This window comes from Haliaeetus leucocephalus, unplaced genomic scaffold (assembly GCF_000737465.1).
Source record: "Haliaeetus leucocephalus isolate CR32 unplaced genomic scaffold, Haliaeetus_leucocephalus-4.0 Scaffold2, whole genome shotgun sequence".
Taxonomy (NCBI): Eukaryota; Metazoa; Chordata; class Aves; order Accipitriformes; family Accipitridae; genus Haliaeetus; species Haliaeetus leucocephalus.
Genome location: NW_010972438.1, coordinates 2,896,584 through 2,923,320, shown reverse-complemented (window position 1 = coordinate 2,923,320; position 26,737 = coordinate 2,896,584). Strand labels below are relative to the sequence as shown.

Sequence of the window (26,737 nt, the reverse complement as noted above, 5' to 3'; positions counted from 1 at the left end):
TTCAAGTGGCTTGAATAATTTATTTCCTTTTTAATTGCTGAAGTTGATGGCAACTGCTGGCTGCTCTAAATTTTGTTAAACCATGATATTTAGCCATGCAATAGTGGCAGAGGACTTGGGTTCTATTTTTAAATATTGATTGATATTTCTATGGGATACAGGGATGTGTTTGTGGTTAATACACTTGGTCCTGAAACACAGAGGTAGCTTGAGCATCAGGGTTTGCTGTACTGCATGGAATGAGCAACTGGTGTGAGATAGTTTCTGAAAAGGATAAAAGGAATGAAGGAAAAGGCTTCTGGCTTCTTTTTTGGTGTTGCTGCCACACACGTTTAAGTAAACCAACTCTGGAAATAGCAACTTGAATAAAAGGCTGTTGGTGGAGCTTTGAATCAAGACTGTTCCTGCCTGGTGTTGCACAGATGAATGTTTGAGGCGTATAGCCTGCCTGCCCCGTACTGCGTATCATGTTCTCCTGCTGATCGCTAGCCCAGAGACATAAATATTAATGGTAAGTGTACTGTGTTATTTCTGTGTGATTGAGCTTCTCCTGAAAGCCTCTACTGCAGTGGCAGAGGAGGTTAATGGTCTGCCGGTGTGCAGTGGGCTTTCCTGCCACATGTCTGATCTGGGAGTTATTCGCGGCTATGCGTGTTTGTGCCCATTGCTTCCACCATCCATCTTGGCCAAAGTCAAATCAAGCTTCTGCTAACATGCCTGTTACTTCCACTGCTCTTCACAAGCCCAAATTTTCCATGGGCTCCTTTGCAGTAGGTGAGTGATGTTAACTAATTTAGGACACTCTTCCCCATCTCTGTTGTCTTTGCTCTGGACCAGTAGAGCAAATACCTAGCAACTTGTGACCCCGTGGACAGAAACCTGCATTCTCTTGGCCAAAAGAAATCCACTTTCCTCCTTCTAGCATGTGCCAATGGTGGTAGTGTTGGTATTCCAGGTATCCAAGTGTGTGTGATCTGTTGGCATAGATTTGTGTGGATGAAAAAGGCTCTTGATGTAGTCAGTAGCACAAGAAAAGTTTGGGGGTTGAATGTCTTCCATCTGGTGATGGATTGAGCCAGGGTAAGTAGACCGTCTGTACCAAAAACATCCAAGTAACTTCTCCATCCTCCTGTCCTTACTGATGATAATCATTACAGAAGTGAAGACTTGCCACCCAAAAATCTTCATCTCATTCTGGTCTGTCACGGAAATCCAGGCCATCAGGGCAGTGAAGAAAAGTACGGTATCAAAGTACGACATAGGTCTTTGCGGCGGATAACCAGGCAGGTGCTCTGCTGCTGGCAGTGGGATTGCAGCTGGTGGAGTTTCTGCTTGTCTTTAAAAACAGCAAATATGGGTCAGAAATCTTCAGATAATATTCTGAATGTGAATACTTGAATGTACTTTAAAGGGGAGATTAAAAGCGTTGTAAATTAGGCAAAATTACATGAAAAGGGCCCAGAATTAGAAAGGGGAAGTTTGTAGTGAATTCCTCGAGGATGTAGAGTCTAATGTGTAATTAGAGAACCACGAATTGCCTGTTACTGCTTGTTCTTTGTACTGAAAGACTCCATGTCTGTAGCTTCGGTAAACGTTTCAATCACATGCAGTCACCAGGAGCCATCTCGGGCTGTATTTTAAGTGTCTGTTTACACAGTTGTTACAAATTGCCTATGGGATGTGAACTGTCTATCACTTCCAGAGCAATTAGTATGTGAAACCTTATCAAAAGAAATCCGTCAAGTTTGAAAAGCCATAAATATTGCACTAGGATCTCTAAGGAAATCAAAGTGAGTTTGATACAGTATTTATTTACATGTTGCTACACAAGCAAATGCACTTACAGATGCTCCAGTCTGCGTTATTCCCTGTGCTCTATATTCCATTAGTCCCATGTTATTTGAGAGAGAGTCTTATCCAGTTGTTTTAAATATTATATGGCGATAATGGACTGCTCCTAATATCTAATATATCTAATTCTCTGTAATTCAGGCAGTTGTATTTTTCTGGACAATGATTTGTTGTAATGAAAGGAAGGCAGAGGTGTAACATCAGACCTTCATTATGTTCCTCAGTTTTATGTAGTGAAATTAATAGAGTTTGAAGATGGCTTTTGGGGAGATTTTGGTGTTTTGCACTCTAGAAATAGGTCTCCCTTAGTTCCCCCTGCGTTGGGTTCCTCTGTGTGGAGGAATCCCAGATTATCACCATTTGGTGCTGTCTTTGATCAGACCTCTTTACTACCACACAACTTTACATTTGCCTTCTGCTCTCCTGTGACCTGCTTACTCAGGGTTTCCAACCTGGCACTCAGCTCAAATGACACAAATATTCAAGACTTTTAACTAAGGCAGAGGGTAGGAAAAGCTGCTACGACGATTAGAAGATTGGAAAGCCTGTCTTGAAAATGAAGGCAGAAGGGCTCTTGATGGCTCTCACCAGTGAAGAGGCAAGAACTCTTTAAGCTAAAGGCATCATTAGCCCAGAAGCACATAGCTATAGACTAGTAATGAAAATATTTAACCTGGAAATTAGAGGGTTCTTAGCAATTAAAGTAATACCAGCTTACAACAGAAAAGCGGGAGCCAAAAACCTTGCTGCTTCTAGGGTATATTTATGCATGGGACTACGTAACCTGGGGAAGGATAGGATGGGACAGGGATTGTTGATCCAGAAAGACCCTCCCAGTCCTGTGTTTTTCTGAGGAACGTGGTCAATTCACCATTCCACAGTCAATGCAAAATGTTGTTGTATTGCAGAGCTTGGGGAGCTTTGGTGGAACCCTGCTGCGTGAAGATTCACTCAAATTTAAATGCCTCTGTGTATTCCAGGGCAGTGATGTTTATTTACCTATTGCTGGATGCTTCTGGAGGAACAAGATAATTGTTCACCAAGAGTAAATTAAAAAAAAACTTAACTACTTGCAGAAAATAATAAGCCAGCTGAGAAGTGGTACCTTGTTTGCTCTGAGTATCCTCTTGACATCAGCATGAGGTTACTTATAATTAGATGCACATGTGTAAATATGATGATTAGATATTCCCACATAAATGTAATTATCATATCTTCCTAGAAGTCTAAGCAGGCATTTTATAATCCTGTTGTTAAAAATAAATAAATAAAAGCCAACAATCTGCATTCAGCCTCTTATATATGTAAACAGCGGAACATGAGGGCAGAATATATTTTCCAAAGTACCTAATGGTAGTTGAGGTCAATTACAGTTATGACTCATTAGAGTATTAAACTAAGAATACGCTTTTTAGTATAATTAGTGTTCTCTTAGAAAACTACAGCAATCTTATATTCACTTTAATTCTTCAAGCATTTTCAGGGTGTTTGGGCATTAGTCTTAGGCAAATATAATAGGGTTATGTTGCATTAACCTCATTTACAAACTCTGCAACCACTTGCGGCATCTCTCTCACTTATTTTTTTATTGCTCAAATAACTTCCAAAGATGCCTTATAAAACATGGAGTACTGTCTAATTAGTCATATAGAAGATTACAGCTGCTTAATTTAGTGTTCAGTGTTTTGCTGATTCAGAAATTCCAAAGGAATAAAACATACAGTGTGTGATAACACAGCTCGGCAGATCCTCCTCCAAACTGTCTATTTAAAGGGAAAAAAAAATAAGAAAGATAAAAGAAAAGTCATGAGTCAGGCTGAAGTGTTCATGACAAAAAGGTGAGATTCTTGTAAAATGCATTATATTCTGGATTGGAAGAACTTGAAGGATCCACAAGAATATTAGATCTGTGTGCAGGCTCAGAAGTGTCACAGTGGGAAGTCGTATTTGTAGCCATAAAGATGAGAACTTGCAAAATGTTAGCCTTTTTATCATTTCATGGGCTGTGATACATCCAATTTCCCTAACCAAAGGGGGCAGGGAGAAAATATTTTTCGGGGCTCCAGCTCTGACTTGGGATGGAGCCCAGCATCACGCTGTGGCCCGTGAGGGTGTGCATCCTGTCACTAACGCTGGTGGTACCTTGTGGTTCCAGAGCTCACCTACGCGTGGATCTTCAACGAATACCCGACCTTCGTACACCAGGACAATCGCCGCTTTGTTTCGCAAGAGACTGGGAATTTGTACATCGCAAAGGTAGAAGCTTCAGACGTGGGCAACTACACGTGCGTGGTGACAAACACGGTGACCAACAGCAGGGTCCTGGGTCCCCCCACCCCGCTCATCCTCAGGAACGACGGTAGGACTTAGAGGAGGGGAATCGCGGGCTGGGGTTGGAGAGTTTGTTTTGTTTTCCTTGACTGGCTGTCACCCAGAAGTTAAGAAATGGCCTGAAGTATTTATATCAGAGTAAAGGGAGAGATTTTCCCCTTCAAAGAGATTCAGTGAGGCTGGAGACCTCTGCTCTAGCTGTGGTTCAAAGTCATAGACAGTGGTGGGGTTTATGATGCTGTGGCCAAGGTTGCTCTTCCCACCACTGGAACAACTCTAAGTGTCAGGCAATAATTATAAAAGAAAAACCTGGTGACACTTGGCCAAAGACAGGAAGTAAAATAGATTTCAGAGTTTGGATATACTAGTTCTGCTCATTTTATGCAGCAAAAAAGTGAACAAAAGCACTTTGTTGTTTCAGTAACTATTAGCTCGGGCTGTATTTCCCAGCAGAATTAGTGCTATTTTTAGTAGTCTGTGGAATAATACAAAAAAGCGAGAAGAAACCAAAAGAGGATTTCTAAATTTATACAGACAATTGATTTGTATCATCGTCATTTTTAAGTAGATAAGAAAAATAAATTTGCGTGTTAATTTGCAATTAGAATTAATTAAAATTTGTCTGTTTAAGGGATAACAGTTAGGCTGTTTGTTCCAGAAATAGAAATGCATTGTTAGAAACTTCTTCTAGAAGAAGATCCGTTGTCACCTAGTGGTATTTGACAAAATTTCCTTGCTTGTAAAATACGGGCTCGTTGCTGCCAGCCTCCTGCCCGTAGCTGTCCCCTTCACATTAATGTGGTTCCTGCAGACGGGGAGTTTGGAAACATTGTCGGTAACAAGAAAGCGCCGTGGTTAGGCTGGGAGGGGTGAAGACGGCTGCTCTTCCAGGTCTGTGCCAGATCTGCTCTCCATTACAGGGCAGGCTGCATTTCTATAAACATAGTGGCACTAAATTTGTCCCTCTGAGTCCAGAGTAAGTAATCTAATGTATGAAAGATAAAGAGGAATATTTAAATTTGTCTCATACTAACATTTTCAGTATTGAAAAAGAAATATTTTTAAGTGTTACATTAACAGGACTTTTATGCAAACCTCACCTAGCTGAAAGTGCTTCCATTTATCACAATCAAGCTCGATGTCTGCTTCTGTTCTGAGATGGGGCTGATGCTGGGATGATTGCTAGGCAGCCTGATTGTAAAGTGCCTCGCCAAGGGCTTTACCCCAGTGCATCGCTCCTCTGTGCACTCCGCTTTATTTACAGGGACCGATTGCCTTCCTGAGGTAATTCACAAGAATGTTCTCCGATTCCTTTGAAGTGCACTCTGCTGTTTATTAAAGATATGAAACTTTAATTGAACCTCTGAGGGGCTGGGGAATACATTCCTGAGTTAAACTAGAAAGGTGCTGTTGTATCTGTAGAGCCAAAGATGGCTTTACTGAAAGCCAAACATGGGCTAAATATGTATTTTAAAATAGTCTGCACTAGTATTACAGGCAAGCTTCATTTTAAAAATCAGCAGGTCTCAATTTTTCATTGCACGTAGAGTATCTCTACAAAATCTGATATAAAACACTATCACACTTGAAAAGAGAAATTATGTATGTTGCTTCAGAAGTGTGAACAACAGAAGAGAGTAAAAGGTGAGGCACATTGTATTTCCACTGGCAAATGCGTCTTGCTTATCTTTTGTATCCATAACTGACATGTCCAGTATATCTTAATATATATGACATGCTTTTTTTCCTTACAACACTTTATCATTAAATTAGTAGGCTTGGAGGCTAGCTCATCAACAATTAATGTTTCAGTTCCATTTAATTTCAATTAGTGAGTTAAGTGGAAAAAAAATTCATAATGTACCTCTCCCAACTGATTTTCATGTACTGAGCTGCTCCTCTGGCTGCTGCCTGGGCGGGCAGCAAGGTGCCGTGTCTGCAGGGGCTCTGGTGCAGCTCGGGAGAAGGGCTGGGGGGTCCCCTGCCCCCCCGGCAGCTCCTGAGTTATGGAAGAGTTGATGCTGCTCTGAGGCCCGTCAGCCCTGGGCTGGAGGGCTGGTGTTCCAGCCGGGACAGTCTGACCTCCTCCAATGCACCCTTCATAAAATTGTCTGCTGCTAGAAGTTTCTAAGCTATTGCCTGGATCGCTTCATATTGAAATACTTTCCATGAATTCCCCCCAAAATCCAGGTACTTTACAACCATCTCCTTGTGAAATTCTGTTTTTCTCAAACATCAGTTATTTTTAAATGCAAAACATTTTTGCTGTCATGCAGAATTAATTATGGGTCCTTGTAGTTGATACATAGCCCCGTTACTTTGAAAGAAATAAATGGTGGAAGAAGACACTATACAAGAGGAATACTGGTCATATAGAACTAAGAATAGCGCCTATATTTGTTTTTTTAATTATTTCACACTGTGTTGAAGAGAGAAAAAGAGAAGACTCTTTCCTTTTGTGCTGATGATAATCTCTCACTCAAAAACTTTTAAAAATTCCCAATTCTGGAGCTGTAGGAAGAAAACAGAGTTCAGACGCTCACAGTTTGGCTGACCCTATGCGGTTCGATATCAAGAATTTCAACTGTTTTAACAGATAAGTGTATGAATTACGTGGTGGGTATTCTTACCACTGCCAATGCTCAGACTGCTCCTTGAACAGGTGAACAGTCCTCATTCACCCAGAGCAGCTCGCCGCTGCAGGGCTGGGAGTGCAGGACGGCATATGCTGGGCTGAAATCTCACCCGTGAGAACCCCGAGGTTTCTTTTCACATTTCTTCTCCAATTTATGGCATTAATTTTGCTAGACTCAGTTGTGAATCATTTAGGCTTTTTACGTTGAATACCTGCCATCTTTGTCATGGTTATTTTACTTGAATGTAATCATCCTGGAAAAACAACTTTTCAGCATGTTTTTTTTCAAAGCGCTGCTTGCTCTACAATGCCAGGCTTTTGAGCTGTAATCTGTAAAAGGAAAAGATATGGGTGTAGGGGATGAAATCAGATCCTGTAGGCAGATTGCTTTCCCCACCTGTGCCTTTTGTCCTTCTCTTTTGCTTGTTTTCAGCTGCGAAGCTCCGGAATTATAGATCTCCTGATGTTGTTTGCAGCAGCTTTTTGTAACCACCGGTACATGCTCTTGTTGACAGAACTCTGGTTCCTTCCCTGTTGCTGTGCTGTGGAAGCAGAAGGTGCCTCTTACCCCATTAGTTATCCTCAGACAGCTTTTCCTCCTTGGAGAGATAAATATCATAGAGGGTTGCGGGATGGTGGTAGGAACAGACCGTGCCGAGGCAGCTGTCACGGTCAGTGTGAGCTCAAACTCTCTGCCTCTATGGACAGAGGTTATCTGATGATGATAAATACAGTGTACAAACTGGGAAAAGGACGTTTTTCCTCTGGCCCTCTTCATTCCCTCCCACAAATGCATGCAGTCACTCCCTGTTTAAATACTTTTATGTAGCTGTATGGATTTGTGACGGTAACGATGCTTGCAGTGCAGGTGGATGAAAGATCTAAATACAGTATCGTGTAAGTGTAGCAGTCCCCGAAATGGCACATTTACGGTTTGGGACCTGTCCTCGTGAAATGTGTACCTATATTCCAGCACAGGTCTTGAGGAATGACAAGCAGCAATCCCTTTCACATCATCTAAGTGCTAGTGTATAAAAGGAAAAAATAAAAGATATTATGGTTTTCTACATTTCCCAAGGTATTGAGGTTGGGTTTTGGCTTGGGGTTCTGCAGGAACACAAGTTAGTCCTGACCATACCAGTTGGCACCAGTTGTGGAGAAAGGGCTCTCTGAGCTATTTTCAGGGTAGGGAATCAAATAAAGAGCTAAATGTATATGGCACCAAAGGCTGAGAATGATCTTAAAGCCTGAAGTAAGGCATCTGCTAGTATTGTAGCGCTTACTGCAGCTCAGACAGAAAAAGGGTTTACATTTGAATGGCTCTTTCCCAAACAAGCCTTCTGGCAGTTCACGGTGGGATATGGACTGGAAGAGAGGGAGGAAAGGGAGCAAACCTGCAACACTGTCTCCTCCATTTAATAAACCAGTGTCCATCGTCTGGCTGCCCCTGGCTGCCGTGTCCCTGTCAAGGCCGCGGTTTCCACACCATGACCCCGGGAAGGGCCATGGGTACCCGGGGATGCCATCCCCACCGCCACAGCAGCATGTTTGGGACCCTCTGGGCCATCCCGACCCTGCAGCAAACACCAGCCAAACCCTCTTAGGAACACCCAGGTGTTCATAGCCACTGCTCTTGCAGTATTTTACTTCTTCTCTTTAAAATGCACTTTGGATTTTTACATCAGAATTAAAACAGTAATATAGTAGGAAGGAACTGAAATAGTCCTGGAATAAAATTACCATCAGCGGCAGCTGTATGGGCCAATTAAACTTTAACATTTCACAGGTGTTGTCAGGAAATGCATATCATCTCCTCAGACAAATTAGCTTGCTTCTGAATTCCTGGGACTTTCATCCAAAAGCAAGTTTTTTAAGCCTTGAAATTGGAAGAAAAATACGAAAGCCTCTGAAATGCAAACATGTAGAGCATCTGATGTGCCGTGACACTGGAAACGTTCTCCAAGCTACAAACCTCGTGCCTATTTTAGTCTTTTATTTTCTCCCCTGTCCTTTCCACCTGCACAGCTAAGTCAGATGTTAAATCACCCAGGAACAGCAGGAAAAATAAGGACTGTCTGCATGGAAATGGTCTTCCATTCGGGATAGAGGTATCTCAACTGCACTGATGTTTCTCCTATAAAGCTGAGAAGGCAGGACTCAGAGCATACCCTATATATATGTGTGTCTGTGTAGGTAGGTTGTAATTGCATTGGGAGCCTTGTGATTTTTCCAGGTACGAGTCCTGATTTTTAAGTGGTTAGAGTTTGCAGTTACACTGGTAAAACAGCTGCCCTCACAGTCATAAGAGACAGTAGTGGTTGCCAGAGCCAATGTCCTACAGCCTACAGGTAGTCTTCCCATCCTGGTCTGGGGTTTTGTCACCCCTGGGATTAGGGCTCTCCAGTCACAGCCCGAGGCAAAGAAACGGGAACAATAAAAGGAATAAGCGAAGAGAAGGCAAAAAAAGCCATTTTTCCTCCCTCCCATTCCTGTCTCCTGCTCTGTCAGTTGAATAATGTATTAATAATACATTCTGCCTTAATTTCCTAAATAGCCCGTTAGTGTCACACTATACTTTACAGCCTGCTTTGCCTAAGGGGACCGAGTTCCTGCCTCAGCAACGGAGGAGGTGCAGAAGAAGGAACCATTCTCACGGATTTTGTTTGTTGAGGACTACTGGTTTGTAGCTGGCCTGTTGGTGGACAGGCAGCTCCTCGGACCAGCTCCCTTTATCCCATGTTATTTGGCCGCCGCGTCATCTCCCACCCTCCAGCTGGCTGCCAGTGGAGCCTGCAGAGTTGTTTTGGTAGGGGCTGCATCCCCTCTGCTCGCCTGCCTGGGCTGGGGGGGGTGGCTGGTGGCACAGGCACTGAGGAGCTCTTCAGCCATCTCGAGGAGGGTGATGGAGACCATAATTTCTCCAGCATCTGAAAGCCAGCATCTTCCCAAGTGAGGCAGCTGCCTGAATCCGGTCAGGCTTTCGTGGGATGCGTAGCCTCAAAAGCACTTCCTCTGCCAAATTTGTGGTCTTCGTTGCAGAACGTGGAAATAGTCTTCTGGGAAAAGATCTCAGTAAGTTCTAATACCAGCAAAACAATGCTGCTGCTCCCAAACATTCACAGCCAGCCTTGCCCTTGGACACCACTGGGCAGTAGCTGTTCTTGGCTCGGCTGAAGCTCACCCAGCAGACGTTTAGCACGGAGTCTGGAGAAATTCAGGCAAGATTGCGAAGATTTGGCAAGTCACAGTTGGGAGAAGAGAGGGGATCTTCCATGATGTTAACTGTAACAGACGCTTCCAGTCCTTCAGGGCTGCAGTGTTAACATGCAGAGGGCTAATGAGTAGCGTGCTCCGTAATTCTTGTTTGTATAGTGTGTAAATGCTGGAGTGCTGACACAGACTCACGGATTTCCTGCTGTATGTGCTGGCCAGGACATGACTATGGAGGGAGTATTCGTATTGTTAATAAATGCATTTAATTTTGATGACTGATGTTGTGCAGCAGCTACACTTTATGTAATGTGGCAGCAATGCTTATTTGCAATTAACGGGTTGGAAAAAAGATGATGTAACCTGAATTTTGCACCAGAACAGGTAATATACAGGTCAGCAAGTAAAGGTAGACTTGATGTAAGCCTCATACTGAGCATGTTCAGCTTTAAAACTGTTAACTGTGAAAAAGTAAAGAAAAAAAGGCTTTTCTTGCATGCTCTTTGCAAAGCAGGGGCAGAGGAAGCAGCACTGCCATCATGGGCCACCGTAAGCAGCCCTGAATTACCTGAATATCTCTGCAAACTCATGCTATCTCATTTCGGTGTTACTCGTGCTATCTCATTTCTGTATTCGTGCATCCTGGTGGTATTCATCTGGTCTGATCCAGCACCGTTCCTGCCTCACAGCCCGCACGTTCCTCGCCTGCCCCGTGCTTGGCCAACATCCAGGAAGCACTGTGCAGTTAAAATTTAAACTGCAATCATCAATTAGCTGATAATCACTATTGGTGAAATTATATGTGCCGATTTTAAGACAGTACAGTGACTAGAAATGTAGCCATTTATCATGAATATAATGGCCTTTTTATGTGCACAAATTTTTAAACACAATTTCATAAAGAGGCTGCCACGATGCATGATTTACTGGGGCAGTAAAAATAAAGAAATTACCCGAAGAGTATATGATCTCTGCGCATCTAAATCCTTGAAGTTAATAGAACCTTGATTAGCTCCAGTGCTTTTAAAACTTTTTCTAATGGCTATTTGTTCCGCATTTCATTTTCTAGAAGGTGGTGAACCTCCCTTGTTATTGCTTTCCTTATTTCACAAGGTACCTGCAAAAATCCTGAATATTCAAAAGCAAAAAGCAACAGAGCCATAAAGAAATTTTAATCTTTGGCAGATGGTGTGGAGCGCTGGTTCAGATTTTCCTCTGGCAGTAAATGGGAGAAGAGCCCACACTACACGGCTGTTAGAAACAGGCCATGTTTAAAATGAATGGATTAATTGGGCAAGTAATGATGTATAGAACAGCTCTGTGCTAGCACGGGAACACTTGTGAATTTATTGCAAAAATTCAACCAAGCCTTAGCATCTATTTTATGTTCACAGGGGTGATGGGAGAGTATGAGCCGAAAATAGAAGTGCAGTTCCCAGAAACAGTTCCATCTGCAAAAGGAACAACAGTGAAACTGGAGTGCTTTGCCTTGGGGAAGTAAGTTTAGATCCTTTATTATTATTATTGCTTCAGCTTCTCACTTTCATAGTGCTGTATTGCAGAGTTTGCTGGATTTCCTAATCATTCACTTTCCTCAGCAGGAGTTACTTATTGCAAGCATTCATAGCAGACAAAGGACTTGGGGAGCAGGGGCTTTGCTCACCAAAAATACAAACTCCCAAGGAAGAGAGAAGATGTAACTTATTTTGTAAAGATGTGTTTGTGCATCTCCTATTTTGAGGTCTCATGCAACACTTAAAACACATCCCTTGTTTCTAGAGTAAACACTGGCAACACTTCCAAAATCAAAATGTGGGACTGGTAAGAAAATGGATGTATTGTCACAGCAGAACCCCAAATTCAACTTTGTCAAAACAGCATTTTAATAATACAGAGTCTCGTGCTTTTAAGAGGTATGTGAGTGATACACCATTGGTATACATGTGTATATTTGTATTATATATAAGCCACCCATAACAAAACTGCTCCAGATCCTGTGCCAGAGTCTTCAGACTGACCATGTCTTCATCATCCTCAAACATGAAACAGTGTTGATTAAATGAGAGCTTATCAGAACAAGACCCATATCTTTTTCTGCAAGTCTTATTTTGCTTTAATTTTCTTATTTAGCCCAGTTCCTACGATTAGCTGGAGGAGAGCAGATGGGAAACAGATACCCAGAAAAGCCAGGAGACACAGGTCAAGTGGACTTCTTGAAATCCCAAATTTTCAGCAAGAAGATGCTGGACTCTATGAGTGTGTAGCTGAAAATGTGAGAGGGAAAAACGTGGCACGAGGACAACTGATATTTTACGGTAAGCAGACTGCCTGCTTTCAGGGAGTTTTATTGTATCAAGTGCAATATGCAGTAAATATTTTGTGAGAAAGTAATTTTGGGGGATATCTTTAAAATTACTTTCTTTTACAAACAGCGCATCTCAAAAAGGGTGTAATTTGAAATAAAAGCTGTCTGAATGGTGCATATTAATTGAGAATCAGAGCGGTTGGAGCAAAAGCGCATTGCTGGAAGGACATTGGCATGGTAACATGCAGAAAACACTTGTGAACGCCTCATTTGCCTTCTTGTGGCTGTGAAGGTAAAGCAGGTATTCTGGCAGAGCATTGTCGTGGTTACAACTTGGGATATATTACCTGTGTGTTGCCCCAGCTTGTGTTAATAAATGTTAATGGCTTATAATCAGTTAAGGACTGCTTTCAAGATGGATCACTGGTTGCACAGCCTGGGAAGTTGGGATTTAACCATGTCGGAGCCAGCAGACTCCTCTTCACCCAAAGACTTCCTACACCTGCTCTTCTTACACTGGAAACAGAGCCATTGATCCGGGCACAATAAAAATGTAAAATTTCAGCTTTATAGGCCTTCTGTGTTAAGTAGAAGATGTGTTAGTACCTCTAATCCTGATACAAGTGTCTGCCTATCCCTACATTTCTGCTGGAAACAGCCCCATCTTGCAAAGCAAATTAAATGCTTCTAGGAGATGAACCAAACTTGCAGGGGAAAAGTTTTGCCTGTTCTGAGTTACTGTGGATTTACCTACGTAGAGGTGAATGAGAGTCACAGAGAGGGGTTTTAGAGGTACGAATGGGTTGTTGGTTTGGTGCTTAGTTTCTGTTTGATATTTTTTTGGAGGGGAGAAGGCTGCAGGTTACATGCCCTACATGTAGGTGAGCGGAGATCTCCCCACCATCATAAAAATCTTTGTTTTGTTGCTGCCCTGTTACCGTCTTCAGGAGCATAATAGAGTGTCGTTTTTTATTGAACACAGGGAGAGAAATTCAGTGTTTTCTCCCCCAAATGCTCCTGAGGGCCCAGCTTCTTTAAGCAGGGAAGATTGGGTTGAACTCCAGAGATGAGGAATGTTTTTGATTTATAGTAGATTTGCCACAGAAAAAGAGTTTAGGAACTAACCTTCCTGGCAAAAATGGATTGAATTTGGTGAGTAATGTAATTTTTTTTTTTTTTAAAGGCATATATAAGGATGTTTTAAAATTGGAAATACTTCTAAAATACATTACATTTAGAAGTCAGAACTTTTGGGGCTTCCAGTTCAAATGAACACTTCTTCTTTTAAAAAGGAGTGAAATAACAAAAACAAAGTGAAATCTTTCATGTTAAGGAGAGAACCTGGGGTTGATTCAAACTGGGTTTTCTTTTTTTAATTAAAAGATTTGAAGATTTATTTTTTTGTTCATCAAACAATGCATGTTTCTCCTGATTTTTCCCATGTGAGTAGTAAATGAAAAGACTCATCAGTTTTACAATTTTGCTCAACCCACAGCCAAACCTGCCTTTCTTGCAAAGCAGTAAATTGAGCCTTTGGTATACTCCCACCATAGCATATATTCAGTTATAATCTAATTACCATAATGAATTTACCAGTATGGATTCCATTGCTGGAGGACTGCAGATCCTACACAAAAGCTGCCACTGTGGCTAGTGCTGGTTTTCACACTCAAGATGGCATTTCAGCAAAGAAGCTCGAGATTTTATGGGAAGAGGAGTGTCCTCCTCTCCTTCTGTTTGTGATTCTGGGAACTATCTTTACATCCGCTTTTCTTCATGTGAGCAGAGGAGTTCCCTATGGAGAGGTGTTAGCCTGCCACCTCTGCTGGTTACTGGTTTTAAAGATAATTGACTAAAATAGCATCCTTGTTGTCTTGAGGGTGATGAGTTACTAGTTTATAAGTATGCAGTTTTCAAGGATAGCTTGTGTTTGGTGGCCATTTAGTACTGAAAACAGATCTCAAAAAAAAAACTTTCCTTGTAAGCTAGGCTCTGGAGTTCCATGTGTCAGTGAAAGTTTTTTAGGGAAAGTAACTTACTGTAAACATTTTATATGAATAGTTGAAACAAAGTAATTTTCCTTAATAATTTTTCTTTTTAAAGCTGAGGAGTGTTATGTTGTTATTGAAGTACAACTGTAATGTTGGCAGAGGTTTTCAGGTTACTTTTGGCGGGTTGTGGCTGGCGCCTGGAGCAGGGAATGATCTGGAGGATGTAATACGGGCGGTCGGACATGCCGTCTACGCGCGGTGACATGCTCTGTCACAACGCGTGCCCTGGAGATCACAATCTGCCTCTAACGGTGTGACTTCTTTAAACTCGGTTATCCGCCTCTTTGCATAGTATAAAATAAAAAAAAAAGAAGAAGAAAAAGAAAATGAAATTCAAATTTGCCTGCTTGCTGTAGATAACCCAGCATTGCCTCTATTGTCAGCTTCTTTCAGTGCTCCTGGAAGTTGTCAGGAAAGGTTAGCTTTTGCTGTATTTCATTCTTGTATCAATGTTTATTTTTTCCTGTGTTAGCATATCAGTGACACTGAAGTTGTTTGACATTCTCGTTGCAGCAGGAAAGGTTAATTAAACGTGTAAGATCTGTTCTTCCTCCGTTTTCTGTGCTTCGAGCCCCTGCAACAGGCTGTGTTTTATTGCCCTCCAAAAGCATTTGTTCTGAGTGCTGTATGTCCTACTTGATAGATAGACCTTCATGATAGAAGAGATGTTGATGTTAATGCAATTACAGTGACTTATACCTGTTTCCTTGACTATTATAACTCTGAACAACATATCACTTGTTTTGTTGCAGTAAGTCTCCTGTTCTGTCTGCCATTCCTAACCAGATACCACGTACCTCAAATTAGCTCCTGAGAGTTAGCAAATTAAACCGCAAAACCTCTTCTTTGCCACCCTCGTTTAGCAGCCATAAATGCACGTCGTGCTGCATCCCTGACTTTGCAGCTTGTTCCCCGCAGACCCCGTGCCAGCCAAATCCCTGTGGCTGAGGCAAGTGAGGTCCCTGGTGCGAGCCAGCATCGGCACGGCCGGAGCACATCACTGCCACGGCGCTGGCTGCCCCGACGCCTCTGCTTCGAGCGCCAGCTTTGCCATTGAACTCAGCAGCGAGGGTCCACTGTGCCGTCAGCTGTGTGTTTTGACGCGCAGCATTTCAGAAGCACTCCCATTGACCTGATTCTATTTTTAATCTGGCTGCTCATAAATTTTAAATTTGATAACCCTCCGTGAGGCTAAGATTTATGTGCTGAGCAAAAAACAATGCCAACAATTTTTATTTTTTTTTTTAGCTAATTTAAAAAGAAGTTGCCTTTTTGTTTGTAAAACCAGCATCAAGGAGATGCTTATTTATTATCACTATGGACGTTGTTTTATTCATGTTAAGTTTAGATGCCATTTCAGTCAGATCTTCCTTCACCAGACAGACAGTCACAACCCAAAGGTTGTCCTGAGCATACGACAAGAGGCAATGGGCAGATGCGCAAGCACAACAAACTCATAAGGCATTGTGGTGGCTGCTTATCCCTGTGCTCAAAGCCTTTTCCACAACAGACGAGAGCCTTTTACCCCTCTACAGCTCTGCTGACGTGCCTTGGCCAGGTTCTCCCCACTGACCATCGTTAAAGGTCTCCATACCACCACACCATTGTATTGCTTTCCTGGCCTTTTTTAAAATATGAGTGTATCTTTTTATGCAAAGTGTGAAATGAGATGGTTGTGCCAGTGCTTACTGGTTGGGCTCCACTTCAGTGTGCATTTAGACTTTACTGTATCGACTCTATCTGATGAGGCAATGCAACATCTTGATATCCCCCACCCCAATGACATGTATAGTCTGAGTAACAGAAAACAGGGAAAAATAGCTGCAGGTCAAGATGATCTGAATATAAGCATGTTCAATGGGGCTGGTAGCGACAGCACTAAGAAAGCAGCACTGGGGGAGGCTGCTCCGCCACGCAGGCAGGTCTGCTGGGCTGGGAACGGGCACCCCAGTACAGGCAGGGGTGCTTGGGGCTGAGGAGCTGCACCACCACCGGGAACGTGCGGCTGCCAGAATTATGACCAAAACCATGCAATTTGGCATTGGGCTTTCCAGTCACATCAACGCTGTCTTATGCAGCCTAGAAGAGCGGGAAAATATCCAAGTACCGAAACAGCTGGGTTTTGGCCAGCTGGGATGCGGGTGCTGACTCGGTGTCACTGGTGTTGCTCCAGGGTCCTCCAGCATCCCTGTGGCCTGAGCTCATCCAGTCCCTACCCAGCACCTTGCTGGCAAGCCAAGGTGAGGAGGAGAATATTACAGTTTAAGTGGTTACTAAAAGCGTCAGTGAAGCAGCATCCACATTAGCAGAGAGACAGACTTATTTGTAACTGATTACAGTTCTTTGCAGCATTTTGTAAGGTATTCAGAAGAAGCCATTTAATTGGCTGGACCACTTTTCAGATTAAATACTTCTCAAATCAAAGTTCCACCAGGAATTTATGCATCTCCTTAATTTTGCAGTGAAAAGAGTCCCCCTTTCATCAGTGGCCCTGTGTTTTATTTGTGTGAAAGCTACTTTATGCCACTCTATAAAACAACCTCAAATGTAAATCATATTATGCTCTTCATTATGGCTAGAGTCTAAAAAGGAAATTTGCATAAGTGAAAATCAGACAGTTGTATGTCTGTACTCCGTTTAGGTCCCAGATCACAGATAATTTGCTGAAAATTCAAAGCCACTTGAAATAAAATGAGTTTCTGGACTGATAAAAATTCACATAAATAGGACAAGTATATATTTTATTATTAATTACAATTTACATGCCTCACTAGAAAACCCAGTTTGCTACCTGTTACACAGATACATTGCCAACTGATTTCTCACCTTCAAGCATCTCCATGTTCATTTTATTTAAAGTTCTCAAATCCTATGTTGTTTCAGAATATTGTGCCAATTTAACTCTCGGTTAATCGCCACTTAAATGCTTGGCAACAGCCAAATCTGTCCTTCCAGAAAGGGGCGGTTGGCCTTGGGAGCAGTTGTTGCAGTGCCCAATCTCGGTTGGTTACACTCGTCCCGGGGAAAATCACTGCTCAGATGGAGGATGTCTTGACTTTTGCCAGTGGAATATATATTATCTCAGACTTCAGTGCAGGAGGGAGTAAGTCTGAGTTTTGAATAATTTGCTGCCCAAGGGAAGTCTTGCATCCAGAACAAGTTTCTGCACAGAGAACAGGCATGTTTCTCCTCCACTTTTCCAAGGGATTGCTGGAAGCCTGCTTATAGAGAAATCAAATTTTAGGAGATTCAGAAAAAGTGCTCGAATTATTATCATTTTGGCTTGGAAAAATAGCTCTCCAGCAGGAGAAGCAAAAATACAAATAGGTATGAGAAATGAAGTGTGAAGGCTACTCATAGAGCACGCCACACCTCCCTTACTCCCCTGGGTAGCTGCAGTCTAGAGCGTCAGGGATAAAAAATAACCAGATCCCTGAGGACTGGTCTTTATGAACGTGCCTGGCATAACTGTGGAGAAAGTCATGTAATGGTGCAGAATAGCATATGGAACAGCAGGCAAATAAAAGGTAGGGGCAATTTAAGTATTTTTATCAGCTAGGTTAACTCCTTCACATTTTCATCTGTTTCTTTTCCTCTGATATTTAATATTTTGGTCCCAAGCAGAACTCCCAGGCTGGTTTATTGTGGTCAGTCTTCTAGAGAGGCAGAAAGGAGGCATCCTGCTGGAGTGGCAGTATCTGGTGAACTTTCCAAAAACACAGACAAATGGAGATCATTTGGGTGCAACATTCAAGCAAATGACTTTGGTGGAGGATTTGCATAGCTTTGAAGTTGTATAGATTTCAAATAGTCCTTAATTGGCAGTAGAGGTCAAGAGGAAGGGATTAAGAGAAGGAAAGGAAGAGAAGAGGAAAAGTGATAACTTAAACTCTGGTTTCATGTTCCTGTGATCATTGGGAAGGATAACAAATTAGAGACATACGGGTTTCGTTTACAGAAGCTATATCCCCATTTGGACCAGGATGACACGTGCACCAGGATGATGTCTGCACAAACCTTATACACTGGCTGCATTCTTTGTTTTTAATTACTCATGTATTTTTCTCATCTGTTTTTCTTACTTCTTATGCTTGGCTTTCTGGTTTTTAGACTTTTCTGATCCTGGGCTCAGTGTCAATCTTCTCAGAATAGATATAGTAATGGACAAGTCATTCAGCCTTTCATCTGCCATTAATGATGAATTACACAGCCTGCACTAGGTCATCAGCTGCTATAAATTGGCTTAGGAACACTGAAATCAATATACACCGACTGAGAATTGGATTCTGTATATGTTATTAGTACCTCATTTGCTTTAGTCTTTTTGGTTGTTTTGAACTCACAGATGATTGCAAAGTTCTACAGATCTATTTCTGGTTTATGTCTCACATTGCTCCCATAATTCTTTGGTTTTGTTACTCGTTTCTGATGTGATACATCATCACCGGCTGTGTCATTTCATTTTCAAATGCTGTTTAGGACATGATTTCTGGTCCAGCTTTCCAGTGCCCACTTTTGCCTTTCAGTTTACTACAATGAAGGACAGACTCATTCTGGACTTTTTGGTCTTAGAGAAGTAAGAGTATATTTGGGCATAGTTTCCTACTCACCTGGTTTAAAATGCCCCTCTTTGCATTGGTGAAGACTGGAAGGTGATCAAAGGTAAACAGGTTTTTTTCGGACTGCTGCCATCATTTTTGTTCTGTCCCCCTGAGTACAAATTCCAGACAGCTGTCATCACCTAGGAGGGGGATATTTTTCTTTAAAGCTATCCTTATGTAAGAGTCATGCTTAGATTTCTAAGCTTTTTCTTCCACTTTATAGATTTAGCATATGATTTTTTTTCTTGCAATTCAGATGAATTCTTAATCAGCTTCCATGTAATTTTTTTTCTTTAGTACCAGATTTTTCTTCCAGGACGTTTCCAAGGCCAGTAATATCTAAGTACTCCAAATAGGGCCAAAATATTTCCAGACTCATCACATGAAAGAATTCGTCTTTGGTCAGCTTGACTGAAATGATCTGAAGGACTTTTTCTAGAACACTACTACCAGTCACAAATTAAACCTTGTCATTATCTCAAATAATGTCGCTATGCCAGAAAATGTTGTAGTGTGGAGCTGGTTTCATATCCTTATTTGAATTATTTTAATTATCATGCTTGAAATCTTGTGTCACATTACCATGTATTGGTATGATCCCCAATGGGAGGCTGTCAAATTTCATTATATTATGGTGACTCTCATTTGGTGGCTCAAGCGTATTTGCTGCATGAACCAACCCTTGTGTATTACTCAAGATTAAGTCAAGAGCGTGCCTGCTATTCTCTGAAATGAACTGTTGAAAGGAGAGGTTGACCTAATTAGAAAAGTCTCCCAAAGAGCAGCAGAGAACGAAGCTCCTGTGAAACAAAGGACTCCTCCAGTTTTCACTGAGATTTATTTTTTTGACCTATTATGCTCATTCTGTAGTTGTCTGCATCATAAATGGCTTTAGGATGGAAAGCTTAATCAGTTAAAATAACTGGAGGAGGTGAAGAGTGGTGCACGGTGCAAGACTGTGGCTTGCGGGTGCTGCACAAAAGAGTAAAATGAATAGCGGGGGTGGCAGCTCCCAGCGCTTCCAGCACCGCGTGTTTAAATCTCGGCACTGTTACTTAGGGCAGGAGTTCAGATGTGCAACCTGCAAAGTACAGCAGAAAGACTGGACAGGTAAAGTTTTTTGCTGTGTTGGGTGAGAATTTTCCTTATTTGGGGAGTCTGCCTGAAATAAGGATAAATTCTGAATTTTCTTTCCTCCTCACGCAAGTTATCTTTCTTTTTACATAGCATACACTTACATGTTATAGAGCACACCTTACCTTTCATGGGTTTTCTTGGTTTACAGGTTACTTTCAGTTGTTTTGTCTGGATTTTTTTGTTTTCATGTGGGAAATCAGTAAAATGCCCAGTACTGCAAAAAAGGCAAATGGATCTGTGTGGTTTTTATAGAGCTCCTTTCATGGTATCGTAAGACTCCCTTCAAAATTATGAGTTGGATGCTGTTAGAATAGTAAATATGTAAATTCATGAGTAATTTGCAAATGTCCTTGAGCCACTGAACCCATTGCAGTAGCGCAGCGTGTCTCAGCTCGATGGAATTGTTCAAGTTCTTACTCCAGATGACAGAATTGACTTTCATCTTCCTACATTTAAAAGCTTTCCCTTTCATATCTCTTTAGATACAGATAATAAACAAGCTTAAAGTATTACAGGGACAGGAGGGGCAGTCGGAGAAGTAAACACTGCTTGCCTCTCCTTTTCAGCTACTTCTTTTGCTTCTGCATTGTCATTGCGTTCAGTTCACCTTTCTGCTATTTTTGCAAGTCCCTTGGAGTTAAGGTGCTGTGCAAAATCCTTCAGCTTTCTTCTGTGCTTTGTAGGCACCGTGAGAAGTGTGTGGTGTGGTAGGTGTGGCATTAAGCACACATCTGTCACGGCCTGAACACAGTTTTAATAGGCACTCAGCTCTCTGAATGCGTATATCCAGCATCACTTCATGGTAGACATACCAATATTTTAGGTATAATCATACCAACTGTATGTTGAACTTACCATTTTCATAAGATATTTTTTCATTTATCCTTTCAGACCTTTCTCTGGCCCCTGTCCCTATCCAAAGGAGATATATAAAGTTGTTTGTCTTTGAGTAATCTTACTTTTTTTTTTAAATCTGATTACATGGGGAAAAGTATTAACCAGGTTCTTGGAGACCTCTGCTGGTAATATCTTCCTACTAAGTCTCTCAGATTTTCTTATGTCAAAACAGGGCAAATGACCGTTAAAAAAATCTGAACTTGCTCTCTTTTTTAATGGGACTTTCTGAAAAGTATTGTAGGTATATCTGGGCAGATGGGGTTTATAAAGGTAACATAAGAAGGTCAGAGGTTTTGTATGGTCTGCAAAAACACATGGCAATTTTAGCGGAATTTGATTCGCATGTGGAGTCTGGCTAAACTTAATCTCTATTTAAAAATAGCCAACAAACAACAAACTCTGATAAAAATATGTGAAACACAACTAAAAATATAATCTCATAAGTGTCTGAAAACTGCCAGTACCAGTTTTCCCCAAATTCTACCAAAATGTAAACCCCGTATCTGCTTTCAGACTTCCTAGGTTTGTTCAATGTCATTAATACAATTACTGAGTCCAGAGATTTTTCATGCATATGGAAGATCTTCCTATGGCAGTACTTGTAGATATGGCCCTAATCTAAGACAAGACTGAGAATTTGGACCCAAGTAGTGCCTATAACCATGGAGGCCTAAGTTATTACAATAACCTTAATTTCAATGGAGAGGTAGTTCTAAATTACAAGTTTTGAAGTTGGATGCTAAATTTTAGAGCTTTGAAGCCTAAATCATATAGATCCTGAAGAAGAAAATGCCTGTATTTGAAGGACCGGGGGTCTAAAGGTGTCATTTATTCCACTTGGGGCAGCACATAAACCATTGCTTTGTTTTTGTATGATGATCAGGTTTTCTGAAGCTAGTCTTTTTCATTAAGTGTTTTTATTAAAAATAAAATGAAAACAGGTTCTGATTTTGCACGTGCCACCTTCAGAAAGCAGAACTGGACTTAGGGGAAAAAAATAATCTTTATCAATTATTAAGCATGTTACTAAATCCAACTCTTAAATGTGCTCATAAAGAAAGAAATGGCCGTTTGCTTGCACCTAGAGAGCACACTGTTGATTACAGACACAAGGCTTTATTCTTTACTTCTGCATTGCAGCTCAGCCCAACTGGATTCAGAAAATCAGCGACGGACACGCAGCCATAGAGGAAAGCGTCGTCTGGGAATGCCGAGCAAGCGGGAGACCGAAGCCCTCGTACCGCTGGCTGAAGGACGGGGAGCCGCTGCTGCCCCAGGTAGGCACCACTGGAGCCCTCCGCCGGGGAGGAGGGTTGCAGGCTGTGCAGGCGCTTTCATGCTCTGCCAGCTTTCTGATCTCTGCGTGTTTTATTACTTTTTGGAATGGAAACAGAAAGGATGCTGGTGCTCTGAAATCCCCCCCGCTGTGTAGGCAATTCCTTGCCATGCCTGGTGGGCACCTCCGTACAGCTTCGGGAGAGCTGCTGTTAGTGACAAGTAGGACGCATGACGGCTCTGCGTTCAGAGATCCTCCCTGAAATGAAGGATCCATGATACAAACCTATGGGTGGAGAGACCCTTGTAAAGAAGAGGGAAGGGCCGAATAGGACTATGGAGCCTGCAGCTGCAAAATGATCACCCCGGATTCTTTTTTTTTTTTTTTTTTTTAATTTATAATGTTCAGGTGAACTTCAGCTGCTAATGAAACCTTAGTGTTTCTGCTGGTCTTTAACGGCATTCCCACTCCTCCTGCCAAGCTGTGTCCCTGTGTGGGTGATCAGGAGCATGGTCTGCTACTGCCAGGGACTCGAAGAGCTGCCTAAAGAAGGGTGATGCACAGGAGCTGGGGGAACGCACCCCCTCCCACCACCATGTCAGCCCAGCCTCTCACTGAGGAGTCATTGCTCGGTCCCGCGATCCTCCCCGTTATAACCACAAACTAAAACAAGTCACCAAAGCATTGGTTTCATTGTAGCTGGCATTTTTTTCCCTTCGCTTATTGTGAAAGAATATGGCAGTCCAGATTTGATGAAACCCTGATAAAGATTGCACAAACATTAAATTTCTGCCCTACGGCCAAGTAGAAGGCCAATAGCTCTTTATATTACTAGTTTTTTAAATGGTGAAACTCCTGGGGAGGGAGGGAACACTTTGCTGTACTTATTAAAATTGATAACATGAGCTTCATATCCTTAGGCTGACAAATGATACCCTGGTCTTTTGTTCCACACACTAATTTTACTTGCTTCATGCTGGTCACTAGCAGATGGTCTTGTACTTAAATCACGTTAGTGGCTGATATGAAGTAAAGGATCATTAAATAATTAATATCTATATTGTTTTCAGTAAACTGCAGAGGATTTTAAGTATTTCTCTCTGTGCTAGCTAAGATGGCAACCAACCTTACTACCCTTCATTGCCTTGTATACTCATAATACCATTGTTTTAAATGTTTTAAAGAATACGGTTGGCTGTGATATGCCACTATGGATCAAAAGTGCATTTTTTGATTCAAGTTTATCTACTTGAAAGGGATATTAATCTAAATGGTTTGGGTATTAAATCAATGAGAAGTCAAGGGAAAGTCCTCCAATTTAAATTGCATTTACCAACTCCTGTATTGGTTTTACCATTTAGTATCTAACCTGACATAAATTTAGCTGGCAGACAAATAGATTGGAGCTTGCAAATTCTTCCCATTACTGCTACTTTTTTTTTTGTCCACCTTGGTATAAAATACAGCACAACAACCGCTAGTTTTATGTTCCAAGGAAGGATCTCCTTATTCACTTTTTTATTTGTTTTACTGTTTCCTACAGGGCAGAGTTCAGCTAGAGCAGGGCTCGCTCACGATAACGAACGTCAGCCTGTCGGATGCCGGCATGTATCAGTGTGTAGCAGAAAACAGACACGGCGTCATTTTTGCCAGCGCAGAACTGAGTGTCATAGGTAAGTTTACTTTCCCGAACACTGCAAACCTTCCAAAATCAGTAAAGCCTTCACCCAAGCTGGTTTTGCCAAGTTTCAGCATCTGAAGCAGAAGTGCTACTGAGGATCTTTGACAAGTTGTTCTTTTGAAGTAAGGCATGAAATGAAAACTTGAGAAAGTGGATAGACAGAGAACAGATTTTTTTTACATCATCCCATCTTCCCGTGTTCATCCAGGTGACTGAGCACGGAGAGCTGGCAAGCTCACCAACTTCTTGCTGGTTAGAAACATTTGGAGAGACCCAAGGATTGCAGTTCAGAGCATACTGGAGAGTAACTGCCTGCTTGTGGGCTGCAGAGACTGACTCTCATGAGGAAACGTTGAAAACCCACCTGTCTGAATAGACCTTTCACCATTCTAATGGCAATCGTAATGCTCCTGTCCCAAACCCTTGCCAAGAAAAACAGCTTCTGCCCCACCTGTTTTGTGTACACCTACTCTGCTTGTCTCAGTTAAGATCAGGAGGACCTCCTGTGAATCCAGGTGGTTACATACTTGATGGGAGGGAGTAGAGATTACAGAGCCAGGCTCTTCCCAGTGGTGCCCAGTGCTAGGACAAAAGGCAATGGGCACAGACTGAAACAGAGGAAATGCCATTTAAACATAAGAAAAACTTCTTTACAATGAGGTTGGTTGAATACTAGGACAGGTTGCCCAGAGGGGTTGTGGCATCTCCGTCCTTGGACATACTCAACATCCAACTGGATGTGGCCCTGGGCAACCTGCTGTAGCTGCCCCTGCTTGAGCAGGGGTGGGACAGGAGCATCTCCAGAGGTCCCTGCCAGCCCCAGCTGTCCTGCGAGTCTGTACCTCATTCACAAACGTTGCTCTTGTATGAGTTGCAGGCCTAGAAACTGATATGTCAGCATAGATAAGTAGTTTCAAAGAGTTAAATAGAATTCATGATTACAAAATAGCGGGTTAGTTGTTTTCAAAACGAATGTTCAATAGCATCATTCCCCTCTTTATCTTGAAGAACAAAGCACGAGGTCTTTTCTGATTATGGCATTTTCAATTATCGGTCATTTTTTATCAGCAGCGATAGATGGCTGCATAGAAGAAAAATTCATTTGAAAGATTGTCAGTCTTGCTGCTCAAGAAAAGTACAATAATGCTCAATAAATTAGACTTCACAGTGCTAAGATTTATTGGACATGTTACTGCATGAAAGAAATCGAAATAAACCCACTGATGCTTTTCCTGCCTATTCAAAACACTGGTAAAAATGAGCCTTTGGGAGGAAGGCAGATCTTCTGAGAAGACGGGCTTAACCCTTGTTGGTGGGTACCTCCAATGCCTCCCCGTGCCCAGCAGCCTCGCAGCACCCAGGGGCCAACCTCACATCTGCACAAAAAGCAAAGACCTTGGAGAGCCTGCTCTTAAAAACCTGCCAGATAACCTGTATTTGGCTTACTTCTCATTTGGGTTATGCAGTCTTGCTTCTGTATGTCACGTGAAAAGTACCAGAATGGTGTGCTGCAGATTAATTTCTATGGATCTGTGATTTCATTTGGCATATTTTTAAAGAAAAACAGTGTGTTTTCCTTTTCACTAGAGTTTTCAAAGGAGGTCAGTATTCTGAGCTCTCACTGAGAAATCTTAGCTTTTAAACAGATCTTTCTGAGTATAAAAATGGTTATTTTAAAAGGTCCTGAAGTTAAGCACTTGAAATGATTAAACACCACTAATAGCAAGTGAGACTTATAGCAAAGTTAAGTGAAAGAGAGAAATGGAAAATTGTAGACAGAGCTTTTCTCAGAGTGATTCTTCTCTATTATTGTTGCCAATTATATTACCTGGAGTCTTCAGCTCTAAACCAGGATCCTGTTGTGCTGGGCATTGTAGAAATGTGTAGTAACATGCAGTCATTGCCTTAACGAATTTTCTGGCTAAATGTTTAAGAAAAAATTTAAAAATGAAGGGTGGCCCTAGAGTGAAAAAAAAGTCATTAAAATCCTCATTTTACAAACAAGGTGTGAAGAAATTAAATGCATTACCCCTGAAGTGGCACAGGGAAGCTCTGGTAGTGCTGAGAACTGAGCCCAGAGTTTCTAAATGTCAGGTGACAATATTTTGAACATCACAGAATAAAACCCGTATCGTGCAACTCCTCTACCTCATGCAGGACCAAGAAGGAAGTAGCAATTGATTTGCAAAAAACCCAGTCTAAACTGTTCTTTACAGAGATGGAAATAACAGGATTATTCAAAAATCTGTTTTGCTCATAAATTTTGCACAATCATCTGAGAAATTATTTCCAAAAGTGATAATGTATTAATTATAATAGTATGATGTAAATAATAGTCGATCTGGTTCTGAGGGCATTGGTGGGAAGTTGTCCTCAGGATGCCTCCTTTAATTTTGAAATGTTTTACATAGCCAGTGTTAGTTTTCAGATGGCTCTTTTATAACCTTTATTAACATACATGTCTTCCTCTATGCTAAAATGAAGTCAGCTATCTATGATTAGACATAGAAGACAAGACAGGTTGGAGATTAGTGAACTCTGATTCATGAAAGTGGAAGATGAGATCTATTAGATCATAAAGCCCATCCCATTATCAGCGTAGGATTATGTTTTATTCAACTCTTTTGCGGCAGGAATGATATCCAAAAGAATTGAGGCAGACAAGATGCCCTAAGAAAAATGAATTTGCTTTCTGTATCTCATGGCAGGTTTTTGTCTCCTAGCTGCTTCAGGTGAGCTTTAGATCATTTTATGGAGCATCA

At 41.7% G+C, this 26,737-nt stretch overlaps 1 protein-coding gene across 2 annotated transcripts in view; it reads left to right on the top strand.

Annotated features, from left to right (window-relative positions):
• Positions 1-26,737, top strand: part of LOC104833653 (contactin-4) — a 130,095-nt gene that overhangs the window by 42,103 nt on the left and 61,255 nt on the right. For both annotated transcript variants that reach the window (XM_010570482.1, XM_010570491.1), the window contains 5 exons: positions 4,007-4,210; positions 11,422-11,524; positions 12,158-12,342; positions 22,159-22,295; positions 23,838-23,967. In XM_010570482.1, the coding sequence (XP_010568784.1) occupies positions 4,007-4,210; positions 11,422-11,524; positions 12,158-12,342; positions 22,159-22,295; positions 23,838-23,967 (759 nt within the window). The remainder of the gene's footprint in view (positions 1-4,006; positions 4,211-11,421; positions 11,525-12,157; positions 12,343-22,158; positions 22,296-23,837; positions 23,968-26,737) is intronic.